Source organism: Halichoerus grypus, chromosome 6 (assembly GCF_964656455.1).
Source record: "Halichoerus grypus chromosome 6, mHalGry1.hap1.1, whole genome shotgun sequence".
Taxonomy (NCBI): domain Eukaryota; kingdom Metazoa; phylum Chordata; class Mammalia; order Carnivora; family Phocidae; genus Halichoerus; species Halichoerus grypus.
The window spans coordinates 117,891,437-117,906,865 of record NC_135717.1 but is presented as its reverse complement, the minus strand read 5'-3'; the positions used below and the strand labels follow the sequence as shown (position 1 = coordinate 117,906,865).

At 49.8% G+C, this 15,429-nt stretch overlaps 2 protein-coding genes across 6 annotated transcripts in view; one reads left to right on the top strand and one right to left on the bottom strand.

The window, feature by feature from the left end:
* The first annotated feature begins 1,005 nt into the window (after positions 1-1,005).
* TMDD1 (transmembrane and death domain 1) lies at positions 1,006-1,932 on the top strand. The gene is made up of 2 exons (XM_078074173.1): positions 1,006-1,525; positions 1,577-1,932. Exons 1-2 carry the CDS (start codon positions 1,006-1,008, stop codon positions 1,930-1,932), a joined length of 876 nt encoding a protein of 291 aa, XP_077930299.1.
* Positions 1,933-2,757: 825 nt separating this feature from the next.
* SCN8A (sodium voltage-gated channel alpha subunit 8) overlaps positions 2,758-15,429 on the bottom strand; it is a 177,014-nt gene continuing 164,342 nt past the window's right edge. For all 5 annotated transcript variants that reach the window (XM_078075979.1, XM_078075980.1, XM_078075982.1 and 2 more), the window contains exons 26-27: positions 13,269-13,539; positions 2,758-9,417 (exon numbers count right to left, since the gene is read on the bottom strand). In XM_078075979.1, the coding sequence (XP_077932105.1) occupies positions 8,270-9,417; positions 13,269-13,539 (1,419 nt within the window). In that variant the 3' untranslated portion in view covers positions 2,758-8,269. The remainder of the gene's footprint in view (positions 9,418-13,268; positions 13,540-15,429) is intronic.

The following is a 15,429-nucleotide window of genomic DNA, read 5'->3' as shown; positions in this document are numbered from 1 at the left end:
AGGAGCTTTCGTGCCCCGGGGAAGAGCTGAGGCTTGGAGATGAAAGTCACGTGTGTGCTTGGAGGAAAGGGGGTTGGTGGCCTGTGGACATGGCCTGATTTGCAAGTTAAGAATTCATACACGGATCCAACAAATCTTTACTGAACACCTACTTTGTGCTAGTTGCTGCGGGGACAGCAGATGGACCTTACAGTGGAATGGAGGAGACAGAAAAAGGCAGAGGAGCAGCGTAGTGTAGGAGTAGATAAGAGGGGTACCTAATGGAGATGGGCGAAGGGTGTGTAGTGGAGTCCGGGAGGGCTTCCCAAAAGGTACCTGTCAGCTGAGGAATGACCAAGGCAGAAGAGAGTGCAGGCCAAGATCCAAAGGAGAGCCAGAACCAAGCTTGGTCAGGAAAGGAAACAAGGTTAGGGAGTGGGGCCCTGGTGTGTGTGGAGTAGGGGTGGGGACTTGAGTTTACCTAATCCAGACAAGAGGAGGTGAGGGTTTGGAGGCACCTGTGGGAGGATGGGAATGGGTGAGTCTATAAATATTTGGTATTTAGTAGGTAGCCCGAGAATTTGGGATTGGGTATTGGATCATGGAGAGCAAGGGGTCTAGGGCTTGTGCTGGAGACTGAGGGGCGGTGAATGGATTATTAGAGATGTGGGACACTTGGCAATTTGAGGCATTAGTGGGATGGCCAGGCGGCAGGCCTAGGGCAGGCGTTTTAATATAAGGGCCCAGGATCCTAGCCTCCTGGGGGACTGGGTGTCCCCCACCCCTGGGTCTTGGAAAACTCTCACTCCTAATTCCTTCCGATTCCTAGTTTCCGGGTGCTGGGAGATCCCACGTGTGGGCCGCCCCCTCGCCCCGGTCCCGGCCTGTGGAAGCCCCCCTCCCCCCGCCGCGGGTACCAGGCACCCCTCCCCCACTCGTGGGCACCAGGCACCCCTCCCCCACTCGTGGGCGTTCGGAGCTCCTCCCACCACAGTGGGTACGGCGCGGTCACAGCCAGCGGTGGCGATGGCGGCCCGGGCTCGGGCCCTGGCGCTGGCGCTCTGGGGCTGGGCGCTGTCCCCGGCGGGGGCCCTGGACGCCATGGGCCCCCACGCGGCCGTCCGTCTGGCCGAGCTGCTGACCCCGGAGGAGTGCGGCCATTTCCAGTCGCTCCTGAAGGCGCCGGAGCCGGACGTCGAGGCCGAACTGGCCCGGCTCTCTGAGGACCGGCTGGCCCGCGCCAAGCCGTCGGGGTCCACGTCCGCGCCGCCGGGCCGGCTGTGGCGGCGGGCGGCGGCCGAGCCCGCGGAGGAGTCGGACGGCTGCCGGGAGAAGCTGGCGGCCTGGCTGGCGGCGGAGGCCTCGACCCTGTCTTGGGACCGCGTGGCCCGGGCCCTGCGGCGAAGCGGCCGCCCCGACGTGGCCCGGGAGCTGGGCAAGAACCTCCACCAGCAGGCGACGCTGCAGCTGCGCAAGTTCGGCCAGCGCTACGTGCGGCCGCCCGCCCCCGGCCCCGGCCCCGCCGCCGGCCCCGCCCCCGGCCCCGGCCCCGCCCCCGGCCCCGCCGCCGCCCCCGGCCCCGCCGCCGCGCCCCTAGCCGCGCGCCCCCGCCGCGCCTCGCTCCCGGAGCCGGACTGGGACGCGCTGCAGCTGATCGTGGAGCGTCTGCCCCAGGCGCCCTACGAGCGCAGCCCGGTCGGCTGGGTCGGGCCGCTGGCGCTCGGCCTCTTCACCGGCTTCGTGGGGGCGCTGGGCGCCGGGGCGCTGCTCGTCGTGCTCACGCTGTGGGTCACGGGCGGCGACGGCCCCGGCCCCGGCCCTCCCCGGCGCAGGCCGGCCCAGGCGCGCGGCGTGGGGGAGGCGAGGCCGCTCCTGTCTGCGGAGCTCGAACCGAGGGCCTGGGCGGCTGCGCGCGGGCCGGGGCCCCCCTCGCCTCAGTGCCACCGGCTGTGAGACGGGAGCACAGCCCTGGCAGAGTGCTGCCTTCGCCGTTATTATAAACGTTACCGAATACGCAAAGGAGGGAGCGAGCGTTGGTTTGTTGGAAATGGCCGCATCGCCAGCGGGGCTGCCAGTGGGAGAGGAGGGCCTCGGTGCCAGTGTCCCCGGGGTGGGAGGCAGGCCCTCCCCCTGGTCAGCTTTAGTGCCTCCTTCGCTCACAGGAGTTCTTGCATTTAGTGAGTGCTAACTGTATGCCAGGCCCTGTGCGGAGCAGTTACAACCCACATTATTTGATAGAATCTTCAGAGCCCAAGAAAAGCAGGTATGCTCTCCATGACACGTAAAGAAAGTGGCCACAACTAGTTAGTGGCAGAGTCAGGGTTTTGAACCCAGAGCTGCCTGAGCCGAAAGCTGAACTCCAGAGGGAACGATCTGTGACCAGTAAGGCAGCGTGACAAGATGTGGAGTTTGTTTACGCCCAGGCCCTGCTGGAGTGTGCAGGGCTGGCACAGCTAGAGGCGTCCCCACTTTCAGGGGCTGCTGCCTCCAAGCTGCTCCCCCTACTCAGGCAAGGCCTCCTGAATGGAGGAGACAGTAAGACCTACCCTACCTGGAGCCCCAAACCTCTCCCACCCACCTGAGTGCCTGGGGCCGGGCCAGCCCATCTGAGGAGCTGAGCCTAGGTGAGCCCTCCGGCTCTGTCCCCTGCCACAGGGGAAGGCAAAGAGGACAGCTGTGGGGTCTGGCTGGGTGGGAGAGCTTGACTCCCCGGTCTACCCCCGGGGCCAAGGGGCTTTGGTGTGAGAACAATGACAGAATGACAGGCCAGTCCAAGAGGAGAGTTGAAAACAAGATTGACGTAACCCTTTATTGCAAATTCTAAAGTAAAAAGATGTACAGTACAAAGTAAAATTGAAATTTCAGACTATAAACTTCCAATCCACTTATGCATTCTCATTTCTCAAGCATTTCTGCCATTTCCGCGTAAACGGAACAGGGAACAAGTCGAGGGGGTGAGGGAAGGAGGAGATACAGCAAGGGAAAAAAATTAAGTGTCTAGAATAATCACAAACCCCAGAAGCAAGTGAAAGGAAAGACATTTTCTCGACCTGCTGTCCTGGTGATGAGAAGCGGGGGTGGTTGGAGCAGTGCAGTTTAAAATGGCTCTCAGAATAGCAGCATTTATGGTACCATTTCGTCTTCCTTAAGTCCAAATAATACTTTGCCCTTCCCTAGTGCCTTTGCCTCTGTATCTCAAAACACTTTACAAAACATTTAGTTAAAGCCTCACAACACCCCTGTGAGGTAGGTCAGTATTATTATCCCCATTTTACAGATGAGGAAACTGAGGCACAGAGAGGTTAAGTGACTTGCCCAAGGCCACACAGCGAGCCAGTGGTTGAGCTGGGGATGGAACACAGGAGTTCTGTCCCTTTTCTGGAACCACTGGACCACGCTCCCCTTTACCTATATACATTCTTCACACACACACACCACACGTGCACACCCGCCCACCCCACCCCACTTAGCCTCTATGTACAGCAAACAGCAGTGGGGAGCAGGGGCAGGGGGTGCCTCAGGAGCACTTTCGTGGAGGAAATCTTGGTAATCTTGGAAAGGGAATCCAAGAAAGCACAGAGCTGAGCCACAGCACAGACCCTGTGCACACCTTGGACCCCTCCCGACCCAGACTTCCTCTTCTCTCCTGATGTCCCCCTGGCTGGCTAGTCGCAGCCGATTCTTTAGGGGGTGGGGGTACCTGAAAATGAACGAAGCTTTTTGCAAAACTTTGGGCAACATCTGAGAAAAGAAAGAGGCATCATTACAGAAGATGCCCAGGACTCAAGTCACAAAGTCATAACCCATGGCAACTCACCTCCACAGCAGGCCTGGAGGCTGGGGCCGAGGGGAGGAGGATGGGGACTGACCTACCAGCCATCTCTCTCCAGAGTGGAGCTACTGGAGCGGACCAGAGTGGGCACTTCATAATCCTCCTGAGAGTGTTCCTGGACGGGGAGACATGGCCTAGAGAGGGATGTCCCCAAAGCAGGGCAGGGTGAGGGAGGGGAGCGGTGCCCCTCTCCCCTGCACGAATGTGAACGAGACCAGCCGTAGTCTGCTGGTGTATGTGTTGGGGTGATGGAGGGCAGGGCCCAGCATTAGCTAGCAGAGTGGAGACTGCTGGGCATCGTGCTCACCCGAGCTTTGGGGCATTAGGATAGTTTTTTTGTTTGTTTGTTTGTTTGAACATACTGGTGAAAAAGGCAGAAGTGAAGTCAGCCCGGCTGGGTTGGCTGACGTCATCTCTGGGGGCTCTGCCAGGCTGACTGGTGGAGAAGGGGTTTCATGGGCCTGGAAGCACTGGCCCAGGAGGGGGAAGAACGCCACATGCAATGGGTGAGTGGGGGGGATCTGGGTAGGGGGGAGGTGGTAGCGGGCGGGACCTTGCTTTGCTCTCCAATCTCTACTTCTCAGCCAGAACTTTGCGAGAGACCCTGATCTCTCTCCCTTCTGTTCCCCGCCTTTTCCCAAATGTGCTAAGGTCCCGATTCCCAGACCCCTCCCAGGACTCAAGAATTGGGATAGTCAAGCAACAAACGGACACCAAGACAGGCTTCCCTTGTACAGTAAAAAGGGTCATTTTTATTTTGTTTCCTTTTGGCTTATAGTAGTGATGTACTTTTTTTTTTTTTTTAATCATGTCTCATTTAGAGCAGTGTTGGCCTCCATGCATTCACTAACACACTAATCTTCACTAGTGGTCTTTTACAAGTTTACATTGGTTGCGGCGGAAAAGAAAAGAACTTTGGGCACTGTCGTTCCAGGGGCTCTGACTGGGAGCTTCTGTTTATTTCTCCCCAGTCAACTTCTGGCGCCAAAAGTGGCTCATTTAGAGCGAGTGGGAGTAGGTCATGTTGACTCGGGACGTTTTTGCTGCTCTCACCCTCTGCTTTAAATTATGGAGTCTCCTCAGCTGAAGCAACAAGGAGGTTAAGGAAAGAAGAGGGGAAAGTGTTTTTCACACACAAACCAGCAACCGTGTCAGCGGCCGCTCCGTGGCTTTGGCTCTGCATTTTAAATTAACAGCATCACACATGTCTTTTTGCTTTTTTGTCCTTTTTTAAAGGTGGATTGTGGAGTATAAATACTGCACCAAGGACCTGGCTACAAAAAATAAATATTTATATTACATTTATAGATCTCTATATATATATGTGCAGTGATACTGTGGTCGCTGTCGGCTTCGTTACCATTTGGCAAAGCCTTGCCGCTTCCCCACTCAGTGAAGGTGAACGAGAACGTCCTCACTGACTCGTTCGGTCCAATGCCTGTTAACTGCCGGTGTAAACTGCTGGTGATGGTGTCATCTACTACCAAAGAAGTGTGCAGCAGGGCGGGTGAGTGAGCGAGTGAGCGCGCGAGTGGGTGGAGGGACGGTGGGTGAGGGGAAAAGAAGGTAGGAAAAGTTAAAAAAAAAAAAAGTTGAAACGTCAAATAGAGTGGGGGTGGCTTCTTCCCTATGAAGCTGGCTGATGGGGGTCAGATACCAAGGCCCATGTGTGTGTTACTGAGGAGATAGCTGCTGGGGGCCCGGGGGGGTGGGAGGGAAAAGGTCAGATCTTAGAAAAATCTCATTAATATGCTCTAGTAGCTTAATGACATCACTAGCATGAGCACTTGGGGGGTACCGAGCGGGATCTTCTAGCTCTGTTGCCCATCTCAAGACCTAAGAACAATTATGAAGTTTAGCCAAATCTTGCATAGAAGTGGTTAGAATTTATTGCACATTGGAACAAAAATATATATTTTTTTGTTGTTTTGGAAAAGACCATTAGCAATAAAAAATTTTTTGTCTGTCTGTCTGGTTTGGGGATGTACATTGGCTGACAGCATCTAAGTTCTAAGAAGAAAGAAAAGTATAAAAAATAAAAATAAACATGACAATGGCATAAGCCAGAAGCCATTTCCTATTTAATAAGTTAATAATTTGTATTTACAAAAAGGCATGCCAATAAAATAAAATGATATATTACAGTATTTATAATTCTTTTAAAAAGAATAGCCACACATGTCAGCTTCTGTTTTGTGCTGTTTACGATGTAGCCTGTCCATGTTACTATACATTCGTCCTAGCAGTTAGCAGGGTCACTGAGAGAAATGCTTCTCCAACCTGGTGTCGGGTGTAGTACCAAAGTTCTACGGAGGAGGCCGCAGAAGCAGGCTGACGAGAGCTGGGCAGAGTTTCTAAAGGTCCGACAAGATAGAAAGCTCTGTTTACTGCCTTGCCGTGGTTTGTTCTACGCAAAACTAGTCAGGTGGATGGTACAATGACACCAAAGTGCTTCTATTGCAAGGCAGGTTGGTGTGTCTGATTATGGGGTGCTTTTAGTCCCCCTCGGTTTTATGGTTCAGGAAGAATTTGTTTTGATTTGGTTTGCATGCTCAAGTCTCTCCTCATTCTTTCTATAGACTTCCTGACACATTCAACTGCAGCATCTTGGCTTTGAGCTCTAGTCATCCGATGAGAAACCCCTGGACTAAAAACGGTCTTCCCTAGAGCGGGAGATGGAACGGAAGACGCGGTGCTCCCCGCAAAGCCACCCTCCAAGGACAACGGGGCAGGCCGCTAAGCAGCACAACTGGCTGAGAGGGAACTGTGCGGGGAGAAGCTGGGACGTTTTAAGAATTCAGAGTAAATCGCTTTCTCATGAGAATCAGTGCAATTAAGAAACCAAGTGGGCTTGGTTCAGAGGCGGCTCCGTCTCTACCTCGGGGCCCAGCAGTGACTATTTATTCTCTAACACACGAAAGAAACCACCGCCACAGCCCCCAGTGCTGCTGCCCTCACCCAGCTCTGCAGGTAAGGGAAGCCCCGCTTGGTGGAAAAGTGAGATGGAGGCAAAGAGGAATCATGCAGTGCGTGAGCTTGCCACAATCCCTCTGTAGAGGGGAGAGGCCCGCTGGGAAGATCTGCACCCCTCTCCAGCGGGACCTGAGCCCGGAGAAAGCCACAGTGCAGAAGGACAGGACACTGAATGAAGTGAGCACCCCAACCCCCTGACCAACTGAAAGTTTGCTTTCAGTTCCCCAAATTGCCCCCTAGAGATAACGTGCCACTTTAAACAGCACTTTTATCTCTGCCCCAAATAAGTGTCAGTTCTCCAGTATGAAGGCTAAACAATCATCATAAATATTGCAATACAAATGAACTTTTTTTTTTTGATTTTTTGTTTTTAGCCCTAGGATTTGGTTTTACAGTGACGTTATTAATACAAGCCATTCGAGATCAAAGTTTCCCCATGGAAGGGACACAGAGCAGCATTAAGTAGTTCATCTTTCAAAATGTGCAACAATGGCTGTATGTTAGAGATGTCTGTTAAACATATACACACAACGGATCCATCTGCTTGTTGGGTTGGGTTTGTTTTGTTGTTGGTGGTGGTGGTGGTCAATTGGTTGGTTATGTTTCCCTACCCAGAAGGTGTATGAAAGACTTCTAAGAATTCATAAGGAATTGCAGCGGGTATGGAACTCTTACCATTTTTTTCTCCAAATACAGTGAACGGTGCAGGGCTGGGTCCTGTCCGAAGGCTGACCCAGTGCAGGGGACAGGATTAGTAGTGTCCTGTGGTGTATGGTTCTCATGCATGACTTCTGATCACGGCATGCCATCATGCAAATCATTTCTACGCATTGAACGAGCACAATGTTTGGAATCGGCCTGAGCAAGTCCTCCTCAGCCTGAAGAAACCTGATTGTTTCCCCCACCCATCTCCAAACCACGTGAAGCCCATGTGGAGAAGATGCGGTTTATGTCAAAGAAACTGACAATTGAATGACATGGGCTAGATGTGAGAGTGTGTGTGTGTGTGTGTGTGTGTGTGTGTGTTTTCTTTTTGCTGCTTAGCTTAACTAATGTAAGAATGCAAATATAGTTTGCATGAACAAACAAACTTTTAAAGTGATGCTTTCTGCTTCTGAGAATCACCAAAATGAAAAAATAAAATCCATTTGGCTGCAACGGAAATATGCTGGTCCCGGCAGCCTCTCCTCTGGTTTTTGTATCCTGTTGGTTTTGTCCTAAGTTGCATTGACTGATGTGGAACATGCAGTAACCACCTGCCCAAGCATTAGAAAATCTGTGAGTCCAGGGAGCAGGGTCCTTGGCCCTTGGCAGGTCACTGCTCAAGATGCAACCGTGTTACATGGTAAGCAGACTACGTTTGGTATAGATCTTCAGGTTAAAGTGTCTCCACAGCTGTTCTGCATTGATAATATTCAGGAAGTTTGTAAACAATCTTTCACTTGCAAGTTTTACATCTGTACAATATTTAATTTTTGCTTTCCTCTAACACTTGGATTCTCTGACCTCCTTTTGTCTTTTGGCCCTTTCCCTTCTTCCTTCCTCTGCCCGTTGCTGTTTCTCCTTCTCAGGTTTAGTTACACTGTCATAGGACGGGAGGGAGGCTGTAGACGGGGTGCTCTCTCTTTTCTCCCGGTGCGTGCCTCCGTTCTCCAGCTTATTGGAAGTGGTCTTTTTGCAAATGAAGCCCCGCCTTGCTAAATGTCCCCGGTAGGCGCGCTGCAGGACCACCGCCGACACCTCCTCCTGCTTGCGCCGCAGTGTGGTCGTGATTGGCTCGTAAGACACTTTGGAAGGATTGGATGCCACAAACCGCTCCTCCATCTGCTGCCGGAGGATGTCCAACTCCCCACTATCTCCCAGGACCCGCTTGGTGAAGGCAAAAAGGATGTCCAAGCAGTGGATGCGATCCCCGCTGACCATGGGCAGGTCCATGGCAATGAGCTCGATGGTGTTGGGCTTGGGCACTCGGAGAGGGTGCTCCAAGGCATCCGCAAAGTCTGCCAGCTTACAGTACTCGATGAACTGGGTGGCATCGGGGTCAAACTTCTCCCAGATCTCATAGAAGGTCTCAAAGTCGTCCTCGCTCAGAGGGTCGGCACTTTCCTCCGTGGCTACACTGAAGTTCTCCAAGATGATGGCAATGTACATGTTCACAACGATTAGGAAGGAGATGATGATGTAGCTTACAAAGAAGAAGATGCCAACTGAGGGGTTCCCGCAGTCTCCCTTGAAGCCACTCCCTGGGTGTTCCTTATCCAGACTGCAGTCAGGGGGGCGGTTTAGGATGGGCAGCAGCAGGCCATCCCAACCAGCCGAGGTTGTGATCTGAAACAGGCAGATCATGCTGTTGCCAAAGGTCTCAAAGTTGAACATGTCATCAATGCCAGCCTCGTGCTTCACATATGCAAAATTGGACATCCCAAAGATGGAGAAGATGAACATGACCAGGAAGAGCAGAAGGCCAATGTTGAACAGAGCAGGCAAGGACATCATTAAGGCAAAGAGCAGGGTACGAATCCCTTTGGCACCTTTGATCAGACGCAAGATGCGCCCAATACGGGCCAATCGGATGACTCGGAATAGGGTTGGGGAAACAAAGTATTTCTCAATTATATCAGCCAGGAACATTCCTAAGAAGAGGACAGAAGAAGAAATGTTACTGAGATTGGAGACCCCTTTCTCTTAGGTCACCTGGCACTGGAGCCCTTAAGTTCAAAGGGCTTCATAGAATGAGTGCCTTACCATTCAATCTGAACTCTCATGATGAAAAGAGAAAACCACATGTTTCAAACATATGGAAAAGCAGAGAAAACAATAACATAGACATTTATGCCCTTCACATCCAGATTTAATAGATCCAAGTATTTTACCAAATTTGCTTCCTCTCTTCAACCACAATCCTGGAGATGGTGTAGTATTATTCCAGTTTCTTCACAATTTCACTATGGATGAATCCATAGCTATCATAGATAGATAGATAACATCCTAGCATCCTACTACGTTGAAAGAATTATACTGTATCTTTTTAGAACAAGTTTTTTAGATCTCTACCTTAATTTTGAGACTTTGCATTATGTTTGTGAGATTGATCTCTGGTGTTAAAATAATTCTGGATCATTCATTTTCATGGTTGAACAGTATTCCATTTCATGAACAGGTTCTCATTTATCTGTTTTCCCACTCAAGAATGATTAGTTTTTCTCAGTTTTGCGCGTGTGTGACTTGCCGAGGTGTTACTGATTGCTCTCCGAAATGCTAGCAAATTTCCATATCCACACACAGTGAACGAGAGGGCCCGGCGCCACCCAGGACTTCACGCCCCTAGGCTGTGGAGTCTTAGTTATTCCGCTATGCCACTAATTTTCAAAGTATCTTCTTCCTGGCTCTGAAAAGACATTTTTGGTTTCTTATTGTGCCATGTCCCTACCCTGCCAAAGTAGCCAAGAAAACCAGAGGGATCTCTCGGAGTGGCTTTTAACTCAGAGCTTCTAGATTTTGTGTTTAAAGCCATAAATCAGAAACAGCATCAGCAGAGAAAAACGTTAAGGCATAAGTAGGATATAAAAGTAGAGGGTGACCATGTAAATCCACAGGATTTTTCTGTTTACGTTTATCTGGGGGTCTACCTCAGCCAGACCACTTGCCTTGAACACTGCAGAGCAATCATGGGAGTCCAATGAAGGGCCACAGAAGGAAGAGGACACACAAAGGTTAGGATGTGACAGCTGAAGGGAAGGCAAAGACATGCCCTCTTCCTTCAGTGCCTTCTCCTGCTGTCGAGGCCCTGATGAGACAACATGAGCTTCCACTGACAGGAAGGATTTACTTTGAATAAGGAAATATCTTTCAACCTAAGGATTCACAGATACTGGGACAGTGAACTGCAGAAGGCTATGCAATCTCCTTATTTGAGCTTTATTTTCCCTTTTCTTAAAGAGATTTATTTATTTTTTTGAGAGAGAAAGAGAGAATCTCAAGCAGACTCCTCACTGAGCACAGACCCCATGCAGGGCTTGATGCGGGGCTCGATCCCACGACCCAGAGATCATGACCTGAGTGGAGATCAAGAGTTGGATGCTTGACCGACTGAGATACTCAGGCATCCCATTGAGCTTTTTAAGCTAGGATAAAAATCTTTTTTTTTTTTTTTTTTTTGGTTTTTGTTTCCCTCCTCTAAGACTCAAAGAGGTGTCTAACTGGAGACATATCAGAGTAACAGTGACCATTTTGGGCTTACACTCCCCCAACCATTCCTTCATAAAGCTGTCTTTGTGATCAGTCAAGCTCATTATGTGTGACTCTTTTTCAACATAGGACAAAAATCTTAACTTTCAGAAAGGGATGAGAATCAGTAAGTTCAGAGAGTAGGCTGGACAGCCTCTTGGAGTATCTTCTGGAGCTAGAATTCCATGGAGTATTTGAAGTTTAAAAAAAAAACACAAATGTCTACCTTAGCCAGGACCCAAGATGAATTCTCAGCTCTCTTCTTCTTACATCTCAATTAAGTCATAACCAGTGAACGTAAGAAGTCAGGTAGTATCTGGAATACTGCATTCCATGTCTGGTGGGCAAGGAAGGCTTCAGAGAGAAGGTGCCAGAGTAAGGTTTTGTCTGATGAACATGTATTTGTTCCCAGAGAAAAGGGGAGAAAGATGGGTAGACAGCACTCTAGGGAGCAGGAACACCATTTAAAGGGTCCTCTAGGAGGTCCCAGGGCTAATTACCCCAACTCCTCTTAATTTAAAAAGATAATTTCTTGGGACGCCTGGATGGCTCAGTCGGTTAGGCATCTGCCTTTGGCTCAGGTCATGATCCCAGGGTCTTGGGATCGAATCTTGCATCGGGCTCCTTGCTCAGTGGGGAGCCTGCTTCTCCCTCTGCCTGTCACTCCCCCTGCTTGTGCTCTCTCTCTCTTTCTCTCTCTGACAAATAAATAAAATCTTAAAAAAATAAAAATATAATTTCTATACTTTTGTTTCTGAACAAATGAATGGTATTTAATAAAAATCCTAATCACCAAAAGTAAAATTATTCTTTCTCTTTATTTTTGAGTACCATCTGAGAATAGGGGGCATGGTTTGGTTTGTGGGTTTTCCAGCCCACTCAATGATGGGTGGGCAGAAAACATTCAAGAATAGTGGACAAGGCAACACTGTCCAAAGTATGTTTTGTGGGAGGTTAGGAGTGTGGATTTGAGTCCAGGGGCTGGCCTTGAACCCCTGCTCACTTGCTCACCAGCCTCATGTCTTGGTCACTGCTCTGTGCCTCAGTTCCTTGTGATACTTAGATGGTCGTTGTGAGGACTGTAGGAATTATAACTAGAGTAAAGCACTTAGAATGGTGACCGGCACATAGTATGTTTCAGTAAAACATGGGATACCATTATTATTACTTGAAAAAAGGGTGTTGTGATCAAAATAAAGGTAGGATGGTGAGTCAACAACTCTTTACTGTAGGACTTTCAAGAACTTTCTATAGCCTAATGTGCTCTGTGACTCTCCACGGGGAAACTCCATGTACAGTGTTGCCCAAAGTAATTTTCTTGGGGGGAGATATATGCGATTAGTGCTCCATATATCAACACACTTATGGATGTGCTGCTCCCGCGGACAGAACTAGAAAACCAGAAACTAACACTGACCAAGGGGAGGGCCAGCTGCCTTCGGTCACCCCTGGTCACCACCTTGCTCAGCCAGCCTGGCCACCGGCTCCGGGGCTGGTTCCCGCGGGCCTTGGGCACTCTCCCTCTGCCAGCCTACATCAGTTAAACCTACCTGGAACCAAGCCAGTGTTTCATCATTTGAGATGCCTTTTAGGAAGGCAAGGAAACACTTTGGGAGACCAATCGATAGGCCAGCATTTCCTTTGCCTCCCATGCCTTTTGGCTGAAGCAAAATGTCACACAGTTGCCGTTAAGATCCAACCTGAGTTCCGCCTCTGCCACCTCCTAGTTGGGTGACCTTGGACATACAGAAGATTAAAAAATAGCTGCTTCCTGGGCTGTCATAAGGATCCAGTGAGATCATGCCAGTGAAGAACTATGCCTGGCACACAGTAAAACCTCAGTAAAACGAGCCCTGGCGGTCCCCACCAGAATGTTCTCAGACCATTTTCATTAGTATCCAACCTAGCAAACTCCTACCATTCCTTTTTCCACATTATACTGCTACTGCAGCCATAGTTGTTTTTACCTTCCCTGTTAACTTTAAACTCCTTGAAAAAAAGAGTCAAATCTCTATCATTTTCCCCTCTTCAACCAGGGAATTTATAATCCAAGACGACTATGAACACTCAGTAGAAACTCACTGACCACGTGATCTACTGCGCGGGGTCCCCAAGATGACTTAGAGATGCACGCGGGCTTCTGCCATGAGAGTCCCGGGCCTGCACTTGACACCCGTGGAAGTGGCCGCTGTCCCAGAAGTCCCATGCTCAAGGCCAGTCAGGTGACCTGCGTCTCCCCCCCGCTCGCCCCACTTACCCACAATGGACAGGATGACTACCACGAAGTCAAAGATGTTCCAGCCAATGGTGAAGTAGTAGTGCCTCAAGGCAAACATTTTGAGCACACACTCACAGGTGAAAAAGATCACGAAGACCAGGTTAATCCAGTAGAGAATGTTTTCCATCTGCTTGCTCTGCGTATCTGTCTCTACCATCATTGTCACCATGTTAAGGCAGATGAGCATCATGATAACGATATCAAAGGCTTGTTGAGTGACAAAATCAAAGATGATACCTTGGATTTTGTTCTGGGGGGTGGGAGGGGGAGGAAAGACACAAGAGCATTCATGAGAGCCTCTCCGAGCGGACCGTGGAAGTTGCCATCGCCTTTCTTTTCTGTAATCCTGGCCAGCCCCCTATGCCGCTTCTCTGGCAGGATGTCAGGAGCATGGGCAGACCCCGACATCAGTGTCACCTCCCCAGGTTTTCTAACACTGCTACGCTTCTGTGTCTATGCCATCACACGCTTCTGGAGGTCTTCCTGGCTCGCCAGTTGCTCCGGTTCAGCCTCGTGTCCTGGCCATGTCTGCCCTGCCCTCATCTCTTCTCTCTGCACTGTCTCCCCAGGAGAGCTCATCTATTCCTACTGCGTACATAGTATCTATGTACTTTGGTTTCTCAAGTTCTTTCCTCTGAATTCCTGTGTTGCTTTCTCAACATCTCTCCTTGTTGACCCATAAGCATCTCAAACCTAACAAGTCCCTCCCCTGCCTTTCACCCAACCCGCTCCTCTCCCATCTCAATCGTCCACCCAGTCTCCGAGCCAGAAACCTGAGGGTCACCCTTGTCGCTTTCCTCTCCCTTGTCCCCCACTGCATGCACAGCCGGTCCTACTGATTCTTCTGAATTCACCCACTTCATCCCACTTCTGTTGGCCCTACTCTAGCCCAAACACTGCCATCTTCTATCTGGACTTCTGAAAGAGTCTCCTAACTAGTGTCCCTGCTTCCTCTCTTGCCCACATCCAGTGTAGTCTCCACAGAGTAGCAAGTGCTATTATTTAAAAACATAAATGGGTCACATCCCACTTCTACTTAAAACCTTTCAACGGTTTCTCATTGGGCTTGCAACAAAATTCTTACTGCTAGCCTGATTTAGAGATGCCTCGCATGGTCTAATCCAGCTCATCTCATGCTCCTTCCTCTAGCCTGTCACCACCTGCAACACTGATGCTTTCTGCTTTTACAACCTCATTTGCTTTTCCAGGATCTTCTCCCCCAGAACTCTGGCTCCTTCTCATCTACCCAAGTACACCCTCCCTAGTGAGGCTTCCTCTAACTACTCTACTGAAGTAGATCCCCTGCCCCAAGCCTCCCTATTCTCTGTCAGGCCCTCTAGTTGTTTTTTCTCACAACGTTCCACATTGTATAGTGGCGGTTTGCTTATTTTATTATCTCTGTCCCCGCTGTATCATAAGCAACCTCATAATTCAGACACAACAGTGGGTCTAGTGCCTGGAACATAGTAGGAGATCTATAACTATTTGCTGAATGAGTGCTGATCACTCTTTATTAATGTCTCCTGTCACATTAAGTTTCCGTATTTTAGAGTAGAAGAAAATACATTCAGGTTCCTGCATGCAAAGGACTGAACAGAACTTCAGAAATGTTAACCCTCTCCATTCTCCTTAGTCTCGTTTCCATCACAAAATGGAAGCTCTAACCTCAAGGAAATACCAAAAATGTTCTCTTTCTTAAGATCTCTCTGATTTTTTTTTTTTTGAAAGAATCTAGGCACTCAAGTTGGTGCTTATTTTGAGGATCACTTTCACTTGCTGGTTTTCCCACTGTTCTGTGGGGCCTGAGGGCTTCCTTCCTCTCAGAAGTTGGTGAGGCAGGTATGCCAGGCCAGGGGTAGCGCTAAGTGGGGAAAAACCCATTCTTGGTTCAAAGTAGCTCTATTTTTTTATTTTTACAAATTAGACTGCCAGGTGAGTGTTTATTTTAAGAGTTGTGCTGTTTTTAAATAAAAAGTTACTTTAAATGAAAGTTAGAGAAGATGGAACTTTGAGCCTGGGGGTTATGTCCCACTCCGCTGGGTATATGGCTTCGGGAGCAGAGCCTCTCCTCTGAAGCTAGAGGGCAAGCACCAACAGGAGGGCAAAGCAAAATCCCAGTGCCCAAATCTGTTTTACAAAA